Source organism: Saimiri boliviensis, chromosome 4 (genome assembly GCF_048565385.1).
Source record: "Saimiri boliviensis isolate mSaiBol1 chromosome 4, mSaiBol1.pri, whole genome shotgun sequence".
Classification (NCBI taxonomy): domain Eukaryota; kingdom Metazoa; phylum Chordata; class Mammalia; order Primates; family Cebidae; genus Saimiri; species Saimiri boliviensis.
Window position 1 is genome coordinate 10,077,923 of NC_133452.1, and position 18,608 is coordinate 10,096,530.

Sequence of the window (18,608 nt, forward strand, 5' to 3'; positions counted from 1 at the left end):
GTCCCAGTGTTTACAACCAGGAAATGGCCTGCCATCTTTGATACAAAACCAATAGAAATCTTTGCAAAATAAAAAAAATCACATCATGTATTATTTTAGGGCTGGTGAAGTACAGGCTTCAAATGCCGTTCAAATGTTCATAAGAACCAGATTTCCTCTTTTCCATGGCTTTCCTTGGCGTGGGGTTCGCCTATACCATCCTTAGCACCCCAATTCTTATTCCATGTCTCTGCCTTTCATGGACAGTCTCAAAAAAGGGGCACAGAAAATGTTAAAAGGAAACTAAATACCAAGCTTGTATCTTATCAATAAAATCCTTTCTCTGAAAAGAGTCCAATTCTGATTTGCTGTCAGGGCATCTTTTCCTAAAAATATCATCTGTAACAACAGCTGGCAAATGGTGACTCTTTTTTCCGAGGGTGGGTTTTTAAGTCAAAGCAAATGCACTCAAAGATGTCATCACTTTTCCTTCCCCATTGAGAGCGACATTAGCAGGCAGCCAGCAGTGCAGACAACACACCTCTTTGCCATCCAGCTAACCAAGGAGACGGACAGGTCCCTGAATATGCCCTCCTTACAGAGAGGGCTCCCCCTGGCCTTAGGAGGAGATGGGAATGGCCTGGGGAACAGCCCCCTGGGTAGAATGCCTGAGAACCAGCGACTCTTCTTTGGTCATAACTTTTAGAAGACCCCGACATGCCTTCCTCAGGAGAGGTATTGTAAAGCCCTTAAGCATAACTTTTTTAAAAAGGTAACTCCAATTGGATAATTTAAAAGTGAGATGCTTGAGATCTCTGAACTCTATGGGGAGAAAGGGGAAAGAAATGGAGGCTAGGATGTTGAGTCTAAGTTTGTTTTTAACACTGGAGTAACTTTCTGCTTCTAGGTTAACACACAGGCAGCCCTCAGCCACTGGTGAGTAATTTAAGATGGAAGACTCAGTGCATTTATTCAAGAGACAACCTCCCCGTGTTAGATTAGGTTGCATACAAAAAAGCTTTACTGTCTCACTGGACTCTAAACTCCATGATGAACAGGACACACCCCGAGGTTGGCCTGGAGAAGGTAAAGAAATCAGATCTAGCAAGAGCCGAAGGAGGCAGATCGGACCCAGAGTTAACACCTACGACCAGGAGACTCCAGAGAAAAATGAAAGTGCTGCCTCATAAAAGGTCAACGAGAACACCAGCGTGAAAACCCAAATCCAGTCACTTAACAGGAAGAAAAGACAGGCAGGCAGCCTGGCAACTCGCTCAGGAACGTCTCACTACTGAGGAAAAAACGGTAACACCCAATTAATAATTTATCTTTTATTGAAATTGTTGAATACTTTATATTACAGTAAAGTTGATTGAAAAAAAATGAAGAGAAAAATCAATTTTAAAAAATACACTCATGTTGAAATCAAACAAGCCAGCCAAACCAGTACAGGCCGAGGGATGCTGTGGGGCGGTTTGCTTCTCAGCGTTAAACACTGAGTCTATAGACAATTCTACAACGCGAGAAACGTCGTTCACTAAACATGGCAGGAAAGGCGCTGCCGCGAGAGGAAGGACACCAGCACCGCCTCCCTCCTCCTCCACGCCGTGCCCGCCCGGCCTCCCTCCAGCATGAGGCCAAGTGCAACGCTAGGGCCCAGGCTCGGGCCCAGGATTTTTCATGCAGTTTCTGTAAGTCACACACTGTGCAAATTAAGGCTTCTTATAGGTCGAATGGTTGATCAACACTTTTTTCTTAAAAAAATAAGCACAGTAAAGGTGGTATCATGAGAACCTGAAGAGATGAGACCTATACCCCAAATCTGGAAAAAATTCATTTTCTCTGACACCTCAACTACACATACACACACACACACACACAGACACACACATCAATCTTTGGGCAGGTTGTTTGAATTCACCAGCCGGTGAAAGAAATACTGACAAATGTGCTCTGTACACCCAGGCTTGAAGATGTCATGCAAAAAGCTGCAGCCATTCCTGTCTAAAGGCATAGAACAGGTAAACTCTCCAAAACCTAGGCACTCAGGGACCCTGTGTGTGTGTGTGTGTGTGTGTGCGTGTGTGCGCGTGTGCGCGTGCGCGCCTGTACGCACATGTATATGCCCTTAAGAAACAAAAAGCAAAAGAGAAAAGAGAATGAGCTCCAACTCAGGGGACACATTAATGACCAGTTCAAAATCCCACCGGAAACTGTCCTGCACACTGACAGCCTCGCCGTCTCTGGATGGACAAACCGGTGCATTACACCCATGCCGGCAGGAAGAAACTGTGGCTGTTTTCTTTTTTTCCTTTTTCTCAAACCTGAGTAATTGTCAAAGTCAATAAATAGGAGGAGAGAATTAAAATGCTAAAATATAATGGGGTTAAATACCCTATTGGGCTTAAAGCAGCAAGGGTTTTTCAAATGCAGCCCCTGTTTGGAGACATGTCCAGCCTTATGCTTTTAAATGAGGACTTGGGGCAAAACCCTGGGCACGAGGTACTGCCCTGTGGCCGATCTGAGCCATGCCTTATTCCAATGACTGTAAACAATCTGGAAGGAGTGGGGCCTGACCTCCTTCACCCTCTCCCCCCTCACAAAAACTCTTCCCTTTTGAAATAGTTTTTGTTAAAGGCAAAATTATAGAAGCATCATCAAGTGGAAGTCTTATTTGGTTGGAGGTGCTTGGCGGTCTCACGGCTCCGCGCTCCCCTGCAGGCACTGCGGAGTCAGATGTGTAAGAGGTCCTCGTCGCTGTCGTCATGGAAAGACACCAGCTTGGTGGAGCTCACTGTCTTCTGCTGTGCAGACCCGGGCTTCCCTTTCCTCACCCTCTCACCCCTGACCAGCCCCTCCCTATCGTCCTCACGCTCCCAAAGGGCCTTCCTCTGCGGGTTTCTCACCGGGTAGGAGCTCTCTGCCCCAACTCCCCTGCCCGAGTGAACTTTCACCTCTGGGATGGTCAGAACCTCATCCTCACTGTCCTGGTCATCCCCATGCAGGGAGCTGAGGGCCTCAGCTTTCACAGACTTGGTGGTAATATGGCCATTCTCCTGCCCTTCCTTCCCCAGCCGGGGAGGAGGCAGCTGGATCTCTTCCATCAGCCACTCTGTTTCATTCTCATCTGTCTCTTCTTCCTTGTTCACCTGCCAGGGATCAACAGCAGAGACCACATGAACCCCCTCAGAGAACCCATTCTGCTCCTCTCTTACTCTTTCCACCATCCCCCCCGTATCAGCGATGCTCTCTGCTGGCACGAGCTGGGCGGGATCTGGCACATTGTCCTCACGGGTCCCAGGTCCCCATCAGGGAAAGGAAGACAAGGGCAGGAAACACCTTCCTGTTCCTAATGAGACTGCACCAAGGCAGGAGGGTTTGGGAGGGCGGCAGTGGGGCCATTTGGCAGGATTCTCACACCCAAGGGTGGGGTCAAGCAGAAGGCATTCAGGATGGCATGGACCCGAAAAGCAGACCAGTGACATCAGCAAGCACCAGAGGAGACAGGGCTCTGCCGGGTGCCTCATCGACTGAAAGGTGCCCCCTGCATTGCAGGGAGGAAAGTCAATGGAGGGACTCGAGTCAAAAGCCTCATCTGAGAAAGCAATTAGTCAACACTCATAGAGACCCACAAACTTTACGTCCTTTGACCCAGATGATGCCCCTTTTCTGGAAATTTATCGGAAAGAAATCATCCAAATGCTAGATGCACAACTATCTTCACTATCATGTGGTTTTTTTTTTTTTTTTTTTTTAAGGAACAGCCAAAAACAGTGGAAACAACCTAAATATTAAATACCCCAAAGGAAATTAGTTGCAACCACAATGAGAGAAACTTTGTAGGAAAAAAATAACAAAAAACATGTGCTGGGGTAAGTGGCTGAGGCAATGGGTGATGCTTTCCCTCCTGGATTCCAGCCTGCCTGTGACTGCTCTCCTCGGCATTCCTGATGAGAACGCGGACAGTGAGGCACGGGAGGCTGGGGAGGCAGTCCCTCAGGAGACTCCAGAGAAAATTACCTTTGAGTATTTGTAGGACACGTTGGAACTTCTCCTACAGCAAGTGGTTAGCTTACTTATCACTGTTTCCCTATTAAAAAATAAAGGAGACCGTAATTACTCCAGGGTAGAGGAAGTGTGGGCAGAAGCCCCGCCCGCACCAGCACTGCCCGACTCTGCACCGCCGGGAGGCTGGTGGCAGCTGCATTTCTCCCACAAGCATGGGTTAATGGACGTTCTGAATGACAAGTGAGCAGCTGTGACAGGGTTATACCCTAATGTATTTGTTGTGACTGAGTGGAAAGACCATGGGCTTTGGAATCTGACAGGGGAAGACCCTCAAGAGCAATTTAACATTTGGGCAAGGGCTTTTTCACATATGACTCTAACGGGACCACACCTGCCCGCTGCCCCTAAGCCTGCCCGATGGTGGGTCAGAGATGCACATCACATGCCTTCCTGGCCCAGACCTTCTTCTGCCCATTCTGCACTGTGGGTGTGGAGGGCCATGATTAGTACTTCCTGACCACCTCTCTCATTGGCCTGTGGCTCAGCTGGCAAATGACAGTGGCAGCAGGGAATGCCTGAGCTGGTAAGCTCCTGCCCCCAGGCCAAAGCCACCAACACTGACGTCTGATATGAAAATCTGCTTGACAGTCACGTGGCGAGTCCTTGCACCCAGTAAAGTGGGGCAAAAACATGGCACCGTAACTGGTACACAGCAGGCACTTAAACTCTTGCTTTTATGACGCGGGAGGGCAGAGAGATCAGCTGCTCAGTGGGAAAAGGCACTCATGAAAGGTACCATTTAATGTTCTACCCATCTTTGGACACAAAGGACCCTGGTCCTAGAAGCCGCAGGCATGGGTGCTGCGTGAGGGCCTCAGCTTTGGTCAGACAGAAATGCAGGCATTTATAACCACAATGCTGGAGACTGCTTCCAGAGAGTTTTGAACTAAGAACCTTGAGCCTTTTGCTGTTGTAGAGCTCAAAAACAAATAATAAAATTAAAACCCCCAAAACTGAGCCTATGATTAGCTGTGGCAGGCATGTATCCGCCTGCCTGCCCCCTTGCCCCACCCCCTACTCACCTCCTCTCCTTCTTGTAGAGCACAAGGGCCAGCAAGCAGCAGGTGAGCGCCACCAGCAGCAGGCTGAGCACCGCGCCGACCGCCTGGCTCCGCTCCGACAGCCCCTTGTGCGCCTGCCCATCGTCCCCAGGATTCTCGCCATCAAAGCCCACCCTGCAAGGACGTCACAGGAAAGAAGCCATGTCACAGGGCAGTGACACAGCCACAATCTGAGACCTGAGTCCCCAAGGCAAAAGCACCTCTCACTTTCCCCACACCATGTGATTCTTACTCCTGCCCCAGAAAACAAGGCCACAAGGCCCACTCCACACGGAAAAGGGCTGCAAAAAGTTCCTGATGAGTTTGGGGCAGGGCTGTCAGAAAGCAGACAAGGCACTGCTTCCAGCTCCATGAACTGTCGTTCAACCAAACAGAGCAGAGACAGGCAGGAGCGACGTGGCTCCCTCCAGGTGGCCCAACCCACAGCAGAACCAGGCTGAGGCAGAGGCTGTCCCAGCGTGGAGAAGAGCACCACACTTCTCTCCAGGGTCAGAACTCTGTCCTCTTGGAGTTTCTTCTGGAAGCAGTGACCACAGCCCACTGTGGGACCCAACCTCCAAACCAGCGGGGCCCAGGGGGCCTTAGAAACAGGCCAGGACAGGGCTCAGGGGTAGCCACAGACCAGGAGAGGCCCCAGGGGGCAGCCACAGGCCAGGACAGGGCCCAGGGAGCAGCCACAGCCAAGCACAGGCCCCGACACGCCTCCTCTCTCCAAGCCTGCTCCATCCCAGGAGGGGCTCTTGAAGCACAGCTGCTGCCTCACCGCAGAGTTCACAATTCCCACTCAAGACCCACATGCACACTTGTGGGGAAAAGTGCATTTCCATGACATTCACCACTCAAGCAGAGCTGAGAAAAGAATGATAGAAAATGAAACAACCACGAAGACTTCCCTTTGTGCTCAGAGAACAACATTACACTCAAGAGTACAACGATTTGACACTTTTCACCTCAGGCCCTCTGTCATTTGGGGCCACACACACAGGAACAGGATCATATAACCAAAATGCCTCCGGCGCTGCTCGAGATAAGAGGCCACCCCAGCGAGGCTCATCCTGTGGTGCTGAAGACGCCGGCTGCTCAAAGAACTGAGGTCGAGGGCAACCAGCCGATCTGCGGCAGGGCCACAAGGGTTACTGCTCTCAAAGTTCAGCTTAAGCCAAACAATCTTGATCCAAAACATGAGCAAGACAAGAAACCACAGGGAGAGCCTGGCATCCAGTTCTAAGTGACCTGCGAGGGTTGACCTCTGCTCGGGCAGAAGCGCCACATCTCACAGACAAGTCTGAGAGCGCCACAGACCTCTCCCTCCAAGCCAGAAACCCACTCACCCAGAGGCAGCTCCAGCCACTCAGGAACACTCGACATGCGTCCGAGAGACACATCATCATTCAGTTTTAAGCATATTTTAATTTCTACCTTTGATTTCTTCTTTGGACCATGGATTATTCAGAAGCAGGTTTTAATCTTCAAATGTATTTCTGTTTTTCAGTTGTTTGTTCTTGATTCCTAACTGCATTGCACCATGTATGTATTTAATTGCATCAGCCAGAAATGTGCTGATTTAGGCCAAGCATGGTGACTCACCCCTGTAATCCCAGCACTTTGGGAGGCTGAGGCAGGCGGATCACCTGAGGTCAGGAGTCTGAGACCAGCCTGGCCAACATGGTGAAACCTCATCTCTACTAAAACTAAAAAAAAGTAGCCAGGAGGTAGTGGCATGCACCTGTAATCCCAAGCTTCACGGGAGGCTGAGGTACGATAATCACTTGAACCCAGGAAGTGGAAGTTGCAGTGAGCCAAGATCATGCCACTGTACTCCAGCCTGGGCAGAAGAGTGAGACTGTCTCAATAGAAAAAAAAGGAAATTGCTGACTTGCCTGCTTCGTTGTTAACTTTTGATAAAGTTTTCTAAGTGTTTCATGTGAGCCTGGGAAAGCAGCATTCTCCCGCTGCAGGGAATAGTGTCCTACGCATGTCTACTAAATCATGCTTTTGCACTATGCCGTCCCAGTCTTCCAAAAAAGCTTTACTCTTTGTCTACTTGACCCAGCAATCACTAAGCGAGGGGCATTTGTCACTGTTTCCTGTGTGTGTGGTTTTGTCAATTTCTGCTTTATATATGGAGGCTTTTTACTAGGTTGACAGAAGTTTAGGATTCTTGTATGTTTCTAGGAAATTTGACCTTTTTAAAATTAAAATGACCCTCTTTATCCCTAATATTTTTCTTTAATATCCTATTTTACCTTTTATTAATATAACTACTGTAGCTTTCTTTCAGATTATTTTCCGGCATATCTTTTCTTATCCTTTCACCTTGGTCTTTTCAGTATCCTTGTCTTAGGTATGTTCCCTGGATACAGAGTTGTTTTTGAAATCCAATTTGACAACTTGTTTTTTTAACTCACAAGTTTAGTCAAGCTATGCTTACTATGATTATAGATATCATTAGATTCATTTCTACCACATTAGGCTGGATTTCTACTCATCTTATTTTTGTTTTCTTTTTCTCCTGTCTTCTTTGGGGACTTAAGTATTTTTATTTCTCCTTTTCTTCACTACTGTTTGGGAAGTTCATACTATCTTTCTATTATTTTAGTGGTTATCCTCGAAATACTGGCATGCATACTAAGACAAAGAGTCCAATAGTATGTCTTCCAAGCAATTAGGAACTCTTTTTCTTTGTTTCTTCCTTTCTTTTAAGACAATGGTTTTACTTTCATATGACGCTACTGCTGTGAGAAATGTTAAAAGCCGGGAACTCTGCCACCCCACGCAGCTTAGACACCACCTGTCCAGTACAGTGAGACCTCACAAGGTGGCGGACAGGTTCCCTCAAACTGCAGCCTTCCGTGAGCCAACTACAGGAGGTCTCTGAATAACATCATTTCCTTCAAAACAGTCTCATTATTAACGTTGATGAGAAAAAAAATCGGTTTCATTATACATCATTTCACAAAAGTTGCAGTTTCCAAGAACCTATCGATGATGTTGAAGTGAGGACTTAAAAGTATTTTAATCTTTCTTAAATTATTTTCTAATACAACAAATTAGCTTCCCCCGCAGTTTTTACAGACTTTCCTTTGTATCTGCTCTCCTGGTATGTCGTAAGTGGGTGGGTCTTGTCATCGGTAACTGCGCTGGGCACACAGTATGCCCCTTCCATCTATAGATGTCTATTAACTGTGTACGTTTTTTGATTACTGCTTTAACCAAATACTGTGAAATAACCATTTTTGGGAAATACGAGGAAGTTGTATAAGAGAGCCCAATCTTCATCTACTATTGCAGGAAGTCGACAGGTGAAATAAAGGATGTTAATTAAAGACTGAGGTAAATTCCAAACGAAATACCTAAAAGAACTAAAAATGATCATCTATTAAGGTAATCGTTGCTACCTGTTTGTTATAGATACATGATTTTTTTGTTGTTTTTGAGACCGAGTCTCGCTCTGTCACCCAGGGTGGAGTGCAGTGGCGCCATCTCGGCTCACTACAACCTCCGCCTCCTGGGTTCAAGCGATTCTCCTGCCTCAGCCTGCCGAGTAGCTGGGATTACAGGCATGTGCCACCACACCTGGCTAATTTTTGTATTTTTAGTAGAGACAGGGTTTCACCATGTTGCCCAGGCTGGTCTAGAATTTTTGACCCCAAGCAATCCGCCTGTCTTGGCCTCCCAAAATGTTGGGATTACAGGCGTGAGCCACCGCATCTGGCCATATTTACGTGACTTTAAAATGTACAACACTGATAATATTTGGGGGGAAAAAATCTCAGGCACCATTCCACGTCACCCGCAGGGGGTGGCTGCATCCCTCATAACTGACCGACTGAGTTTTTGCTGTTGGTTTCAACTTCTGTTTCCTTCTTTAAAAGTCCTTATTACTTGTCAATGTGTTAAGGGATTTAAACAACTGCCATTCCTGACGACATCAAGAAACCGAGGTTTCCTGGGGAATTTTCCTCTCTGGTTTTAGAGTAAAACACCAAAGCCTTATAAATGGTGCCTTTCCCACTCACGGAAGTCCAACTCTAAACGTCAACACTGACAGGACCCCAGGCCTGGGCTGGTCTCCCTCAGACCCACATGCCAAACCAGCAGCCGTGTACGGAGGCAGGATTCATCTCGTGGCAGTTCTGAACCCTCAGTGACAGACAATGCAGGGAAAGTTCGCTTCTAGGTTTGATCTTTTTAAAAAATTCACATTTTGCTTCTTTTTTTTTTTTTTTTTTTTTCTGAGACGGAGTTTCGCTCTTGCTACCCAGGCTGGAGTGCAATGGCGTGATCTCGGCTCACCGCAACCTCCGCCTCCTGGGTTCAGGCAATTCTCCTGCCTCAGCCTCCTGAGTAGCTGGGATTACAGGCACACGCCACCATGCCCAGCTAATTTTTGTATTTTTAGTAGAGATGGGGTTTCACCATGTTGACCAGGATGGTCTCGATCTCTTGACCTCGTGATCCACCCGCCTCGGCCTCCCAAAGTGCTGGGATTACAGGCTTGAGCCACCGTGCCCGGCCTTACATTTTGCTTCTTAAAGGAAGAACTTCCAGTTTTAATCCTTTCATTTTGTAATGATCTCACTGAACACCATAAACATTCAAAAGCTGAAAATATCACAAGTGAAATTTCAACCGAAGCCTCTTTCCCTGACTGTGCAGCTAAAAGTCCCTAGGTACACAGCCCCTGAACAGCGTAGGAAAAAAGCTGTTTTTTGCTGAGTTGATGTCCACAGGTAAGGGCTGGTGGGGGAATCGGGGGTGCTGATTTAAGATGTAAAAATGTGTGATCCTCATTCCCCGATGACCCCTACCACTGTCATCTGTTGACTGTATACGGTCCCTTTTTCAGGACATGAAGGAAACAATTACATGGCAAGAATTCATGTTCCCCCGATCTTAAAGTCTCAAAACAGAATGAAAAGCTTATGTAAAACGGTGGGCCAAGCCAGGCAGGGTGGCTCATGCCAGCACCTTGGGAGGCTGAGGTAGGCAGATTATCTGAGGTCAGGAGTTCAAGACCAGCCTGGCCAACATGGGAAACCCCGCCTCTACTAAAAATACGAAAATTAGCAGGGCATGGTGGCACACGCCTGTAATCCCAGCTACTCGGGAGGCTGAGACAGGAGAATCACTTGAACCTGGGAGGCGGATGTTACAGTGAGCCAAGATGGTGCCACAGCACCCCAGCCTGGGTGACAGACTGAGACTGTCCCCCAAAAAAATAAAAAACAAAAATAAATAAAATGGTGGACCGGGTGACACAGAAAAATAAATCTAAGAAAAAAGCAGCTGACAACATGTTATTCGTGGCAAAGTATGAAACAGCTGTGGGACACGAGACAACCAACGGAGGTGCCACCTTCCTTCAGGGCAGAAACTGCTGCCTCTGTTCCCAGAAGGGTTCTCAAAATCTGCAGAGTAAGCTTTTCATTCATTCGAACAAACATAAAAATACTGCACTCAAATCAAAGTGAAACTTTACTATACAATCTTTCGTATTAGGACCAAAGAAAAGATGTCCCGGGATAACAAAGAGGAGGCACAGCCAGTGCCGGCTTCCCAGGAGTTAAGGAGAGGGAAGCAGCAACGGGAAAGGGGTGGAGGGACAGAGCTGGGACACCCTGGTTGGACCCTACTCGGGGCACAGTACACACGAAGAAGTGCCAGCACTGCTCCTGAGGGTGATGCAGGCGCAGACCGAAAATGAGTGGCAGGACGCGGACAGCGCCGGAGCACGCACTGGCCGTGGGGGGCTACCTTTAGCAGTGTCTCTATTTTTTGGAGAATGTTCTGAGTATTTACCAATAAAACACTGCGGAAAAAAACATGCATACACTTATTCTCAAGATAAGGTTCAAGAGAGGATGTGGGGTCCAAGTGCTAAGTATCCTGATGTCACACTTACCCCAGAGGACACACGGCCGAGGTGTACCAAGAGAAGAGGTACTGGCAGTCGGCAGTCTCGTGACTGAACTCGGGGATCCCGTCCTCCACCAGAGGGTCACAGTGAAAGAAGATAGTGGAAGAAACGGACTTGGTCTTATCCTTTCCACACTTAGAGGAAGAGGCAAACACGACATCAAGATCGCCATCTGTCAAAAAAGAAGGGGCACACATGGTGTGTCACTATCAGTTTTCACGAGCAGACTGAGCTTAGCTCATTACGGTCTAAAAGAGTTTGCAAAGACTTAAAATCACACAGAAACTTCGTCCCACGTCCCACGCACTCTGTTCACAGCTTACAAAGCCACTCAGTCCACCTTGAAAGAGCCCTGCCCTCAGCACCCAGTAAAGAACTTTTGTTTTGTCTTGTTATTACCACAAGTATTTACTGATGGACTGAAGATACAATTTTAATGGAACAATAAGGCACAACTGTGGAAAAGAGGGGAAAAGCTATAATCTTAGGAACTTTATGAAAATCAACAAGCCTCTGAAGTACCTTTCTAACAGTTCAGTATAAGATATATTCCCTTTTATACAATTCCTATACTACATCACTTGATCACAAAGTCCAACTGATACTTCATAAAGAATTCCTCATTCATTTCTATTTGAGCCATCCAGCCTGGCTACTTCCCTGTTCTCCACCTTTTTCCATTGCTTTGCTGTGGTATTTTTTAGCAATCCCCTACTTAAAGAATTATGTACACACCTTCAATAGTTTCCAAAGCAAGGAAACAAGCAAGCAAGCAATGAGTCAAGAAAGCCAAGGGCAGACATATGAATGAACAGACTCACAGAGACATACATTAGGACGGCAATAGCTTGATTCATGGAAGTCTAAACTAAGCTGACTTTGGCAGGAAAGTTGCTGTGATTCGCTCAAACACTTGTAATGCACCTGAGGTTGTGCTACTAGTGCCAGACCTCTTGTTTCTAAAGGATAAGCTATGGAAACTAATGTTAACTCGGGAGCTAATGACAAAACCATCATGCTTTGGACTTGCATTAGGAGCTGACTATGGCTTCCAGCATTAACATCTGCCAAGTTTGAAATTCATAAAGAATTTTGTGCAAAACTTCAACACACAGAGAACAATCTTTAAATATGTTGGACTGGGATAAGTTAGGCACTTCGGTAACACTAATCTTTCTAACTTGGAAACGTAAAGTGAAAAGCATTCCAGTGTACATAACACTGAGGCATAAACCATACTGCAGAGGTGTGAAAGCAGGAGGGTGTATAGGGTGCCCAGCCTCCTTGTTCAAAAAGCCATGAGAAAGTCCCCAAGCATACTGTCAGAGCAGCGGTTCTGGTGGTAACGGTGTCCCAAGACTAAGTAAACCTGCAGGCATATTGCTACTTTTTGAATAGCCAACACTGCACCAACAAGAGGAGCCACATAGGTTCAGAGTTGAGAATCAAAGAGACCAGAGGGAGAGTGACGTGGGCAAGCAACCTAGAAGACTTGACTCCACACCTCTCACCAAGGCCACCTTCCAAGAATATCTCCACCCAGCAGCCCTCTGATGACAAAACAGAGTGCAGAGGATGATCTCGTGCTCCTGGGAGAAGTGTTGGTTACCAAAAAGCGCCTGGAGAGGCAACATCCCAGAGGCCCATTGAATAATGAAGGTAGATTAAAAACTACCACACCACCAAACTATCCTGCCAAGTCAGAGATACATATACCAGGCATAGCTCGAGGTGCCAAGTAGAACAGAGGAGATTCTGAGGCTTAACGAAAAGCAGAAAGACTGCATGACTCGGTGACCAGTATGCTGAATGACACAGAAGTAGGAAGCAAGGGACGTACAAAAAGGATGCATGCTGGCGAACTCGCCAGAGGGAAGGCAGCATGGGTGCAGTCCGCATCCGGTGACAGAGCTCTGCTGGCTTGTTCCGCAGCATGATTCCCCATCTTACTTTCTCAGACTTGACGGATGTGTGGCATTCAGCAGCAGAACACAGAAAGATGGTATTTGTAAATGAAGAACTGGTGAACGGATACCCAACAGAAATAGACTGGGTGTACCATTCTGTAATGCCCTGTTTATAGACAAAGGCAGGTTTGCGTTGACAGAACACACTTGGGGTTGTCATGCAACGGCAGTAGCACTTTGGAAGAAAGGGAATGAAGGAGCGGGGGTGGGGCTGGTGGACAGGAGGACGGTCAAGTTCCAGTTCTTAAATACTAGACCACAAGGAACAGTCTGCTGTCTGCCCTTTAGTGAAGAAATGGAATGCCCATTTTCTGTTCTGCATCGACCTTCTCCAAAACCTTAGCAAAGTCTGTGATAAAGATGCATTACTGTCCCCATGCTGATCAGCCTCCCGAATGGTCCTGTCTGCGATGCTGCTCAGCTGCTCATCTGAGATATTTACTCGGACCATCATGCATGGCGCCTGTAACAGCTCATCACGGGCGATCTTGGCATCTTTATCCAACTCATATAGTCCAGAAGCAAAGTGCTGTTTGTTGCTCTGGCTATTGAGTGGATCAGGTCCATTCACATCTTTGCTCTCTTCATTATCCTCAACGGTTCAGAGATAAGCCAAAGTTCGCAGGAATCCACCGAGTTTACCTGGTCCTCTCCCTCTGGAAAGAAGGCACTGATGACCCAGTCCCCCACTGAGTTGATAGCAAGTTCTGGACTCCTCTGAAAATCATCCCGTTCTCTCCTTTGTCCAGGCTGGTAAACCAGGTGTAGAGGGGGTAATTTCACAGTGGGAAAGGCCAGTCTCCTTGAGCTCCTCGAGCTCTTCATTTCTCAATAATGTGGAGGCCTGAGATCCCCTCACTGCGCCAGGGCTCCTCCAGGAGCAGTGGCACCAGAAGTGACAGCGACAGGAAGGAAGGCAAGAATTTAACCTTGCCCAAAAAGAGGGCTAGCCTCGGTCCTCAGCTAATGACAGGAGATCGAACAAGGGCTGTCCATGCAGTACCCGAGCAATCAGCCAACCAGCTCTGCACACATCATGGAGCCTTGGGAAAAACTCTGGACACCAAGGCTGGGGAGCACCCCAGCGGGAAATACTCTACATACACTGCCACATGTGGGTGCTGGGAACACAAAACACATCTGCACACCTGATTCCACAGGAGAGTCCGGCAGGAGCTATGCATTCGATTCCCTCCTGGACTCTGCCCTGTGTGCAACTTGGCTAATTTTAACCTATACCCTTTTGCTGCAGTAAATCATAACTGTGAGCATAACCACTTTCAGGGAGTTATGGTGATAGGGAGAATATAAAGTTGGCTTGGGACCGGGCGCCACGGCTCACATCTGTAATCCCAGCACTTTGAGAGGTTGAGGTGGGTGGATCACCTGACTTCAAGAGTTCAAGACCAGCCTGACCAACATGGTGAAACCCCGTGTCTACTAAAAACACAAAAAATTAGCTGGGTGTGGTGGCGGGTGCCTGTAATCCCAGCTACTCAGGAGGCTGAAGCAGGAGAATCGCTTGAACCCAGGAGGTGGAAGTTTCAGTGAGCCAACATTGCATCATTGCACTCCAGCATGGGCAACAGAGTGAGACTCTGTCTCAAAATAAATAATAAATAAAAATAAAGTTGGCTTGGACACCCCCTCAGTGTGCTGCTGGTGTCAGAAGTGAGGAAGCCTTGCATGGACTCCTTGCATAAACTCTGCTGCTCCCAACCTTTGTCGCTGGCTCAAAATCTTTGTGGTTGGCGCTTCTGGGTACCAGGAATGCAGAGGCGAAAGTGCAGGGTATGAGATGGACATGTCCACACGCAGAGGGGCCCAGAGACGGGCAGGGCAGCTCGGCTTAGGGAGGGTCCTGCATTCTCACTTGGAAGTGGCTGAAGCAGGGGCTACTGAATGGACCGTTCCGCAGGGCCGGTGGCAGGGAGCAAACTGCCCAGCAGCCCCACATCCTAACAAGAGACAGCTGCTGCCCTCCTGAAGGAATGGCAAGCCTCAGGAAGAGAAAGAAACTTCATTTCTTCATGAAAGATGAAAAGAGATCTTAAAACTAAAGCTACTTTCTGGGCCTGGTGGATGAAGAAAGTGAAAAGGTCTGAAAGCGATTTTATTTACCAAGAACGACTAAATGCGCATGCACCAGCCTTCTGAAAGCTGGGATCCCTGTGGGTCTGCTCAACACACCACCTGTGAATGTGGATCCCCGTGGGTCTGCCCGACACACCACCTGTGAACATGGATCCCCGTGGGTCTGCCCGACACACCACCTGTAAATGTGGATCCCTGTAGGTCTGTTCAACACACCACCTGTGAACGTGGATCCCCGTAGGTCTGCTCAACACACCACTGGTGAATGTGGAGGTGCTTATGTGGAACGAGTGGCCAGTGCTGTACTGTGGAGCCTGAAGACACCAGGCGGCATCACTCTGCTACGAGAAGGTGGGCCTTCCAGGGAGTGGCACTGGAAGGATGAGGAAGGCGGGCCGAGGCATTCCAGCACAAGGAACAGCATGTGTAAAGCCACCACCTTACAGAGTGACTTTGGGAGCTGGTGAATAACCTGATGGCTGAGGCATGACAATCCTTCCTTCCTTTCATCAACATGTACTGAGCACTTCCTATGGGCCAGGCACTGGGAAACAGGACAGCAAGAGCAGGCCGACCTGTGACGTGCAACAGCTGACTCTGAACGACTGGAGGATTCACCAAAGCACGAGGAAGGCAGAGAACACAGAAACACACAGCACTTGCTCTGTGCTGTGGAATTACACAAGTGAATGAGGCTGATCAACTTTCCCATCATCAAGCCGCCCAGAAGCAGGACACTCACTTTCCCAGTTCTACTCATGGGCCACAGGTGTCATGAGCAGATGCACCAGGGCGCTGTCTCCAATCTGTGACCGGGAGCAGCAACGCTGACCCAGCTTCCCTCCACCAGGTGCTGCTGTTGTGGAGATGCACACTGCACCAGGGCACGGAGCACCCCCACTCCTTCTTGGCTATCACTACTCTCCCCTCCCACGGGACCCGTTCAGCAACTGTTTGACATCAGAGAAGGCTGGGGTTTTCTTTCAACACATATGATTTTTTAAAGAGTTACTACATCCACGCATGGTTTAAAAATCAAATTACGGAAGGTATATAGTTACGACTAGCTGTTCTAAACAAAAGCAGCCTTTCAGGATGCTTCCCTCAAGGACAAGAGGGAACAAAGGGCAACACCCTTATTAGTGCCAGTAAAAAACCTTCCTTCACACCCTGGAGTCTGCCCTACGTGTGTCCTGGTTGATTTTAACCTATATCCTAACACTTTCGTACTTCTTACAAATATGAAATCTCTTTCCCTTCTCTAATACTATTTGGTATTCCAAAATAAGGAAGTGTCATGGCTAAAACCAAATCAAAGGTAATTCTGACTCTGCACAGCTCAGCCTCCACCTGACCTCAGAACCACTGGATCAGACCAAGTTTTCATTTTTTGGACATTTGTTTACCTGTTAACTGAGATACAATTTATGTACAGTGAAATGCTCAGGTCTGGCACATATCATCTGATCCATTCTGATGAAATTCATAAGAAAGCAAAGAATTAGACCATGGTTTTCGTTTTAAAAGTGATCTGAGATTTTAACCGAAGGGGGTTAGTTGAAAATTTTAATGCCCTTCCTTGGAGGAAGCTAAATGAGGACCTGTCATGGGAAGCAATGGATTACCTTGAAGATAGTACTTGGTCTTATCGGAGGTTCCGACTTTGCGACTGAAGTGCTGATCGTTGGGCTTCACCTGGCATATGTTGGCTCCGGAGCATGCCGGGTTTCTGGAGCTCGTGATGGAGGAAAGCTGGATCTCATACAGGTAGTTGTCCCCATTGGTCCTCATGTCCCCAGAGGCTCTGAACAGCCTGAAGAGACAGAAACGACCACAGTGACATGGAAGTCTTTCAAAAAGGCATTCATTACATTAAGGCCACAGTCCTCGGAATCACTGCAGGGCCCCAGGATGCTTCCTGTCCTAAGCTACGGCAGCACATCTGTGACCCCACAGAGATTCTGAGGACACCAGCTTCCATCTCAAGAGGGTTTCTCCCCAACCAGTTCTGCCCTCTGAGTGCTAATCCGCCTTCCTCAGGTGCCGCGTCCAGCACCACATGGCCCTCACCCTGCCCGTGCACGGGCAGAAGACATGGCCAGGCACCTGGGCCACCGGCCCCTGAGAGCAGCCCCAGTAACACTGCTGAGAAATCCATTTTCTACAAACTGGCAATCCCAGAAGATTCCTGCTCAAACATGTCAGAAGGCTTCTGCTTCAACCCCTGTGCTTATCACGAAGTGAGGGAGAAGGGGGGGATTTATTTTTACACTCACAAGAATTCACCATCTTTGGTATTAAAATTTAATAGTTGAGTAATGCTTTTCCTCAGTTTAAGCAAAAGATGACGACAATTCCAGCAACAGTAACTAAAACACACAGACCTATTTATCCTGGAGTGCTCCCCAATAGGGAAAGAGCTGCATTGCTGGTTTAATTTTGAATACATTTCACAGCTCAAAAGGAAAACGTTTTACTTACTTAAAATAAATGTCTCCGAGGCTGAAGCTCTTGCCATTTATAGGGTTGGTGATGGTCCCATTCACCATCTGTACCTCCTGAGGCTTCACAGCGCAGGCAGCCCGGGAGTCCCAGCTGAAGTAGTAGGTGCAGCTGTCGATGTCAAACCTAGGAGGGGGAAGCGCAGACTATAGTCTTCACAGGGCAGACTGCAAAACAGGGAACACTCAGAACCCTTAAAGCAGCTCGCTGGCTTTCAGTCAAGGTGCACTGAGATTTCGGCTGGGTCCCGAGACCCCCACTCCCCGGGCTGCATGGACCTAGGCGGAACTTCCCGACTCAACACTGACAGCAGCTCTGAGCTAAGGATGGTTATTTTACTCACTTTTCTTCATCGCCACAATGGATAGGGAAGATGACTGTGTCAGTAATGCGACAAAGCAGGCAAGCACTCAGTATCAATTTTTTAAAATTTGTAAACCATGTAACATTTAAAACCTGGAAATATTTGCTCCTAGATTTTTGGCTTTTTGTTTTATAAGCTTCTCAGACTCATACACTGATAAATCCTTTGGCAATTTCCAAGTCTCCCCTTCTCCAAAGTGAGCGTCTGGAAGGAATCAGTTTTGTTCCCAGACAGCAGCTCACATGCACCCTCTGCTGGCCAGGCTCTCCCCGGCGCCAGCTGCAACGCCGCCTGGAAAACCTGAATACAACCCAAGCACATCCTAGGTCCAGAGGCAGGTCTCACCTGCCCGAGGGTCCCAGGCAGGCTGCCTGAACACCCTGGGTGGGACAAATCAACGCCCCTTTGTTTCTACTATGACAAAGATGAAGGCCAGTTAAATACTGCTCAGCCAGTGCTAAACCCAGTTCAAGAGGCAAGCTAGGCCAGAGAAGTTGCACTGGTCTTGTAACTGTCTCCGCGCTGTATCCGGGATCTTCCCTGCCCGCAGCAGCCCCGCCCAATACAGCACAAGCAGCGCCGCAGCCCCGAGCTCCTAAGACTCAGTCAAAACCTGCACGTGAAAACCCCAAGGAGGAACCTCCCCAGTGTGC

At 48.0% G+C, this 18,608-nt stretch overlaps 1 protein-coding gene and 1 pseudogene across 1 annotated transcript in view; both read right to left on the reverse strand.

Moving 5' to 3' along the window:
• Positions 1-1,295: 1,295 nt before the first annotated feature.
• Positions 1,296-18,608, reverse strand: part of IGF2R (insulin like growth factor 2 receptor) — a 125,069-nt gene continuing 107,756 nt past the window's right edge. The window contains exons 43-48 of the mRNA XM_039467281.2: positions 17,571-17,717; positions 16,715-16,902; positions 11,014-11,200; positions 5,070-5,222; positions 4,000-4,069; positions 1,296-3,128 (exon numbers count right to left, since the gene is read on the reverse strand). Of these exons, the coding sequence (XP_039323215.1) occupies positions 2,712-3,128; positions 4,000-4,069; positions 5,070-5,222; positions 11,014-11,200; positions 16,715-16,902; positions 17,571-17,717 (1,162 nt within the window). The 3' untranslated portion in view covers positions 1,296-2,711. The remainder of the gene's footprint in view (positions 3,129-3,999; positions 4,070-5,069; positions 5,223-11,013; positions 11,201-16,714; positions 16,903-17,570; positions 17,718-18,608) is intronic.
• Positions 11,207-14,952, reverse strand: LOC120363182 (calcineurin B homologous protein 1 pseudogene; annotated as a pseudogene).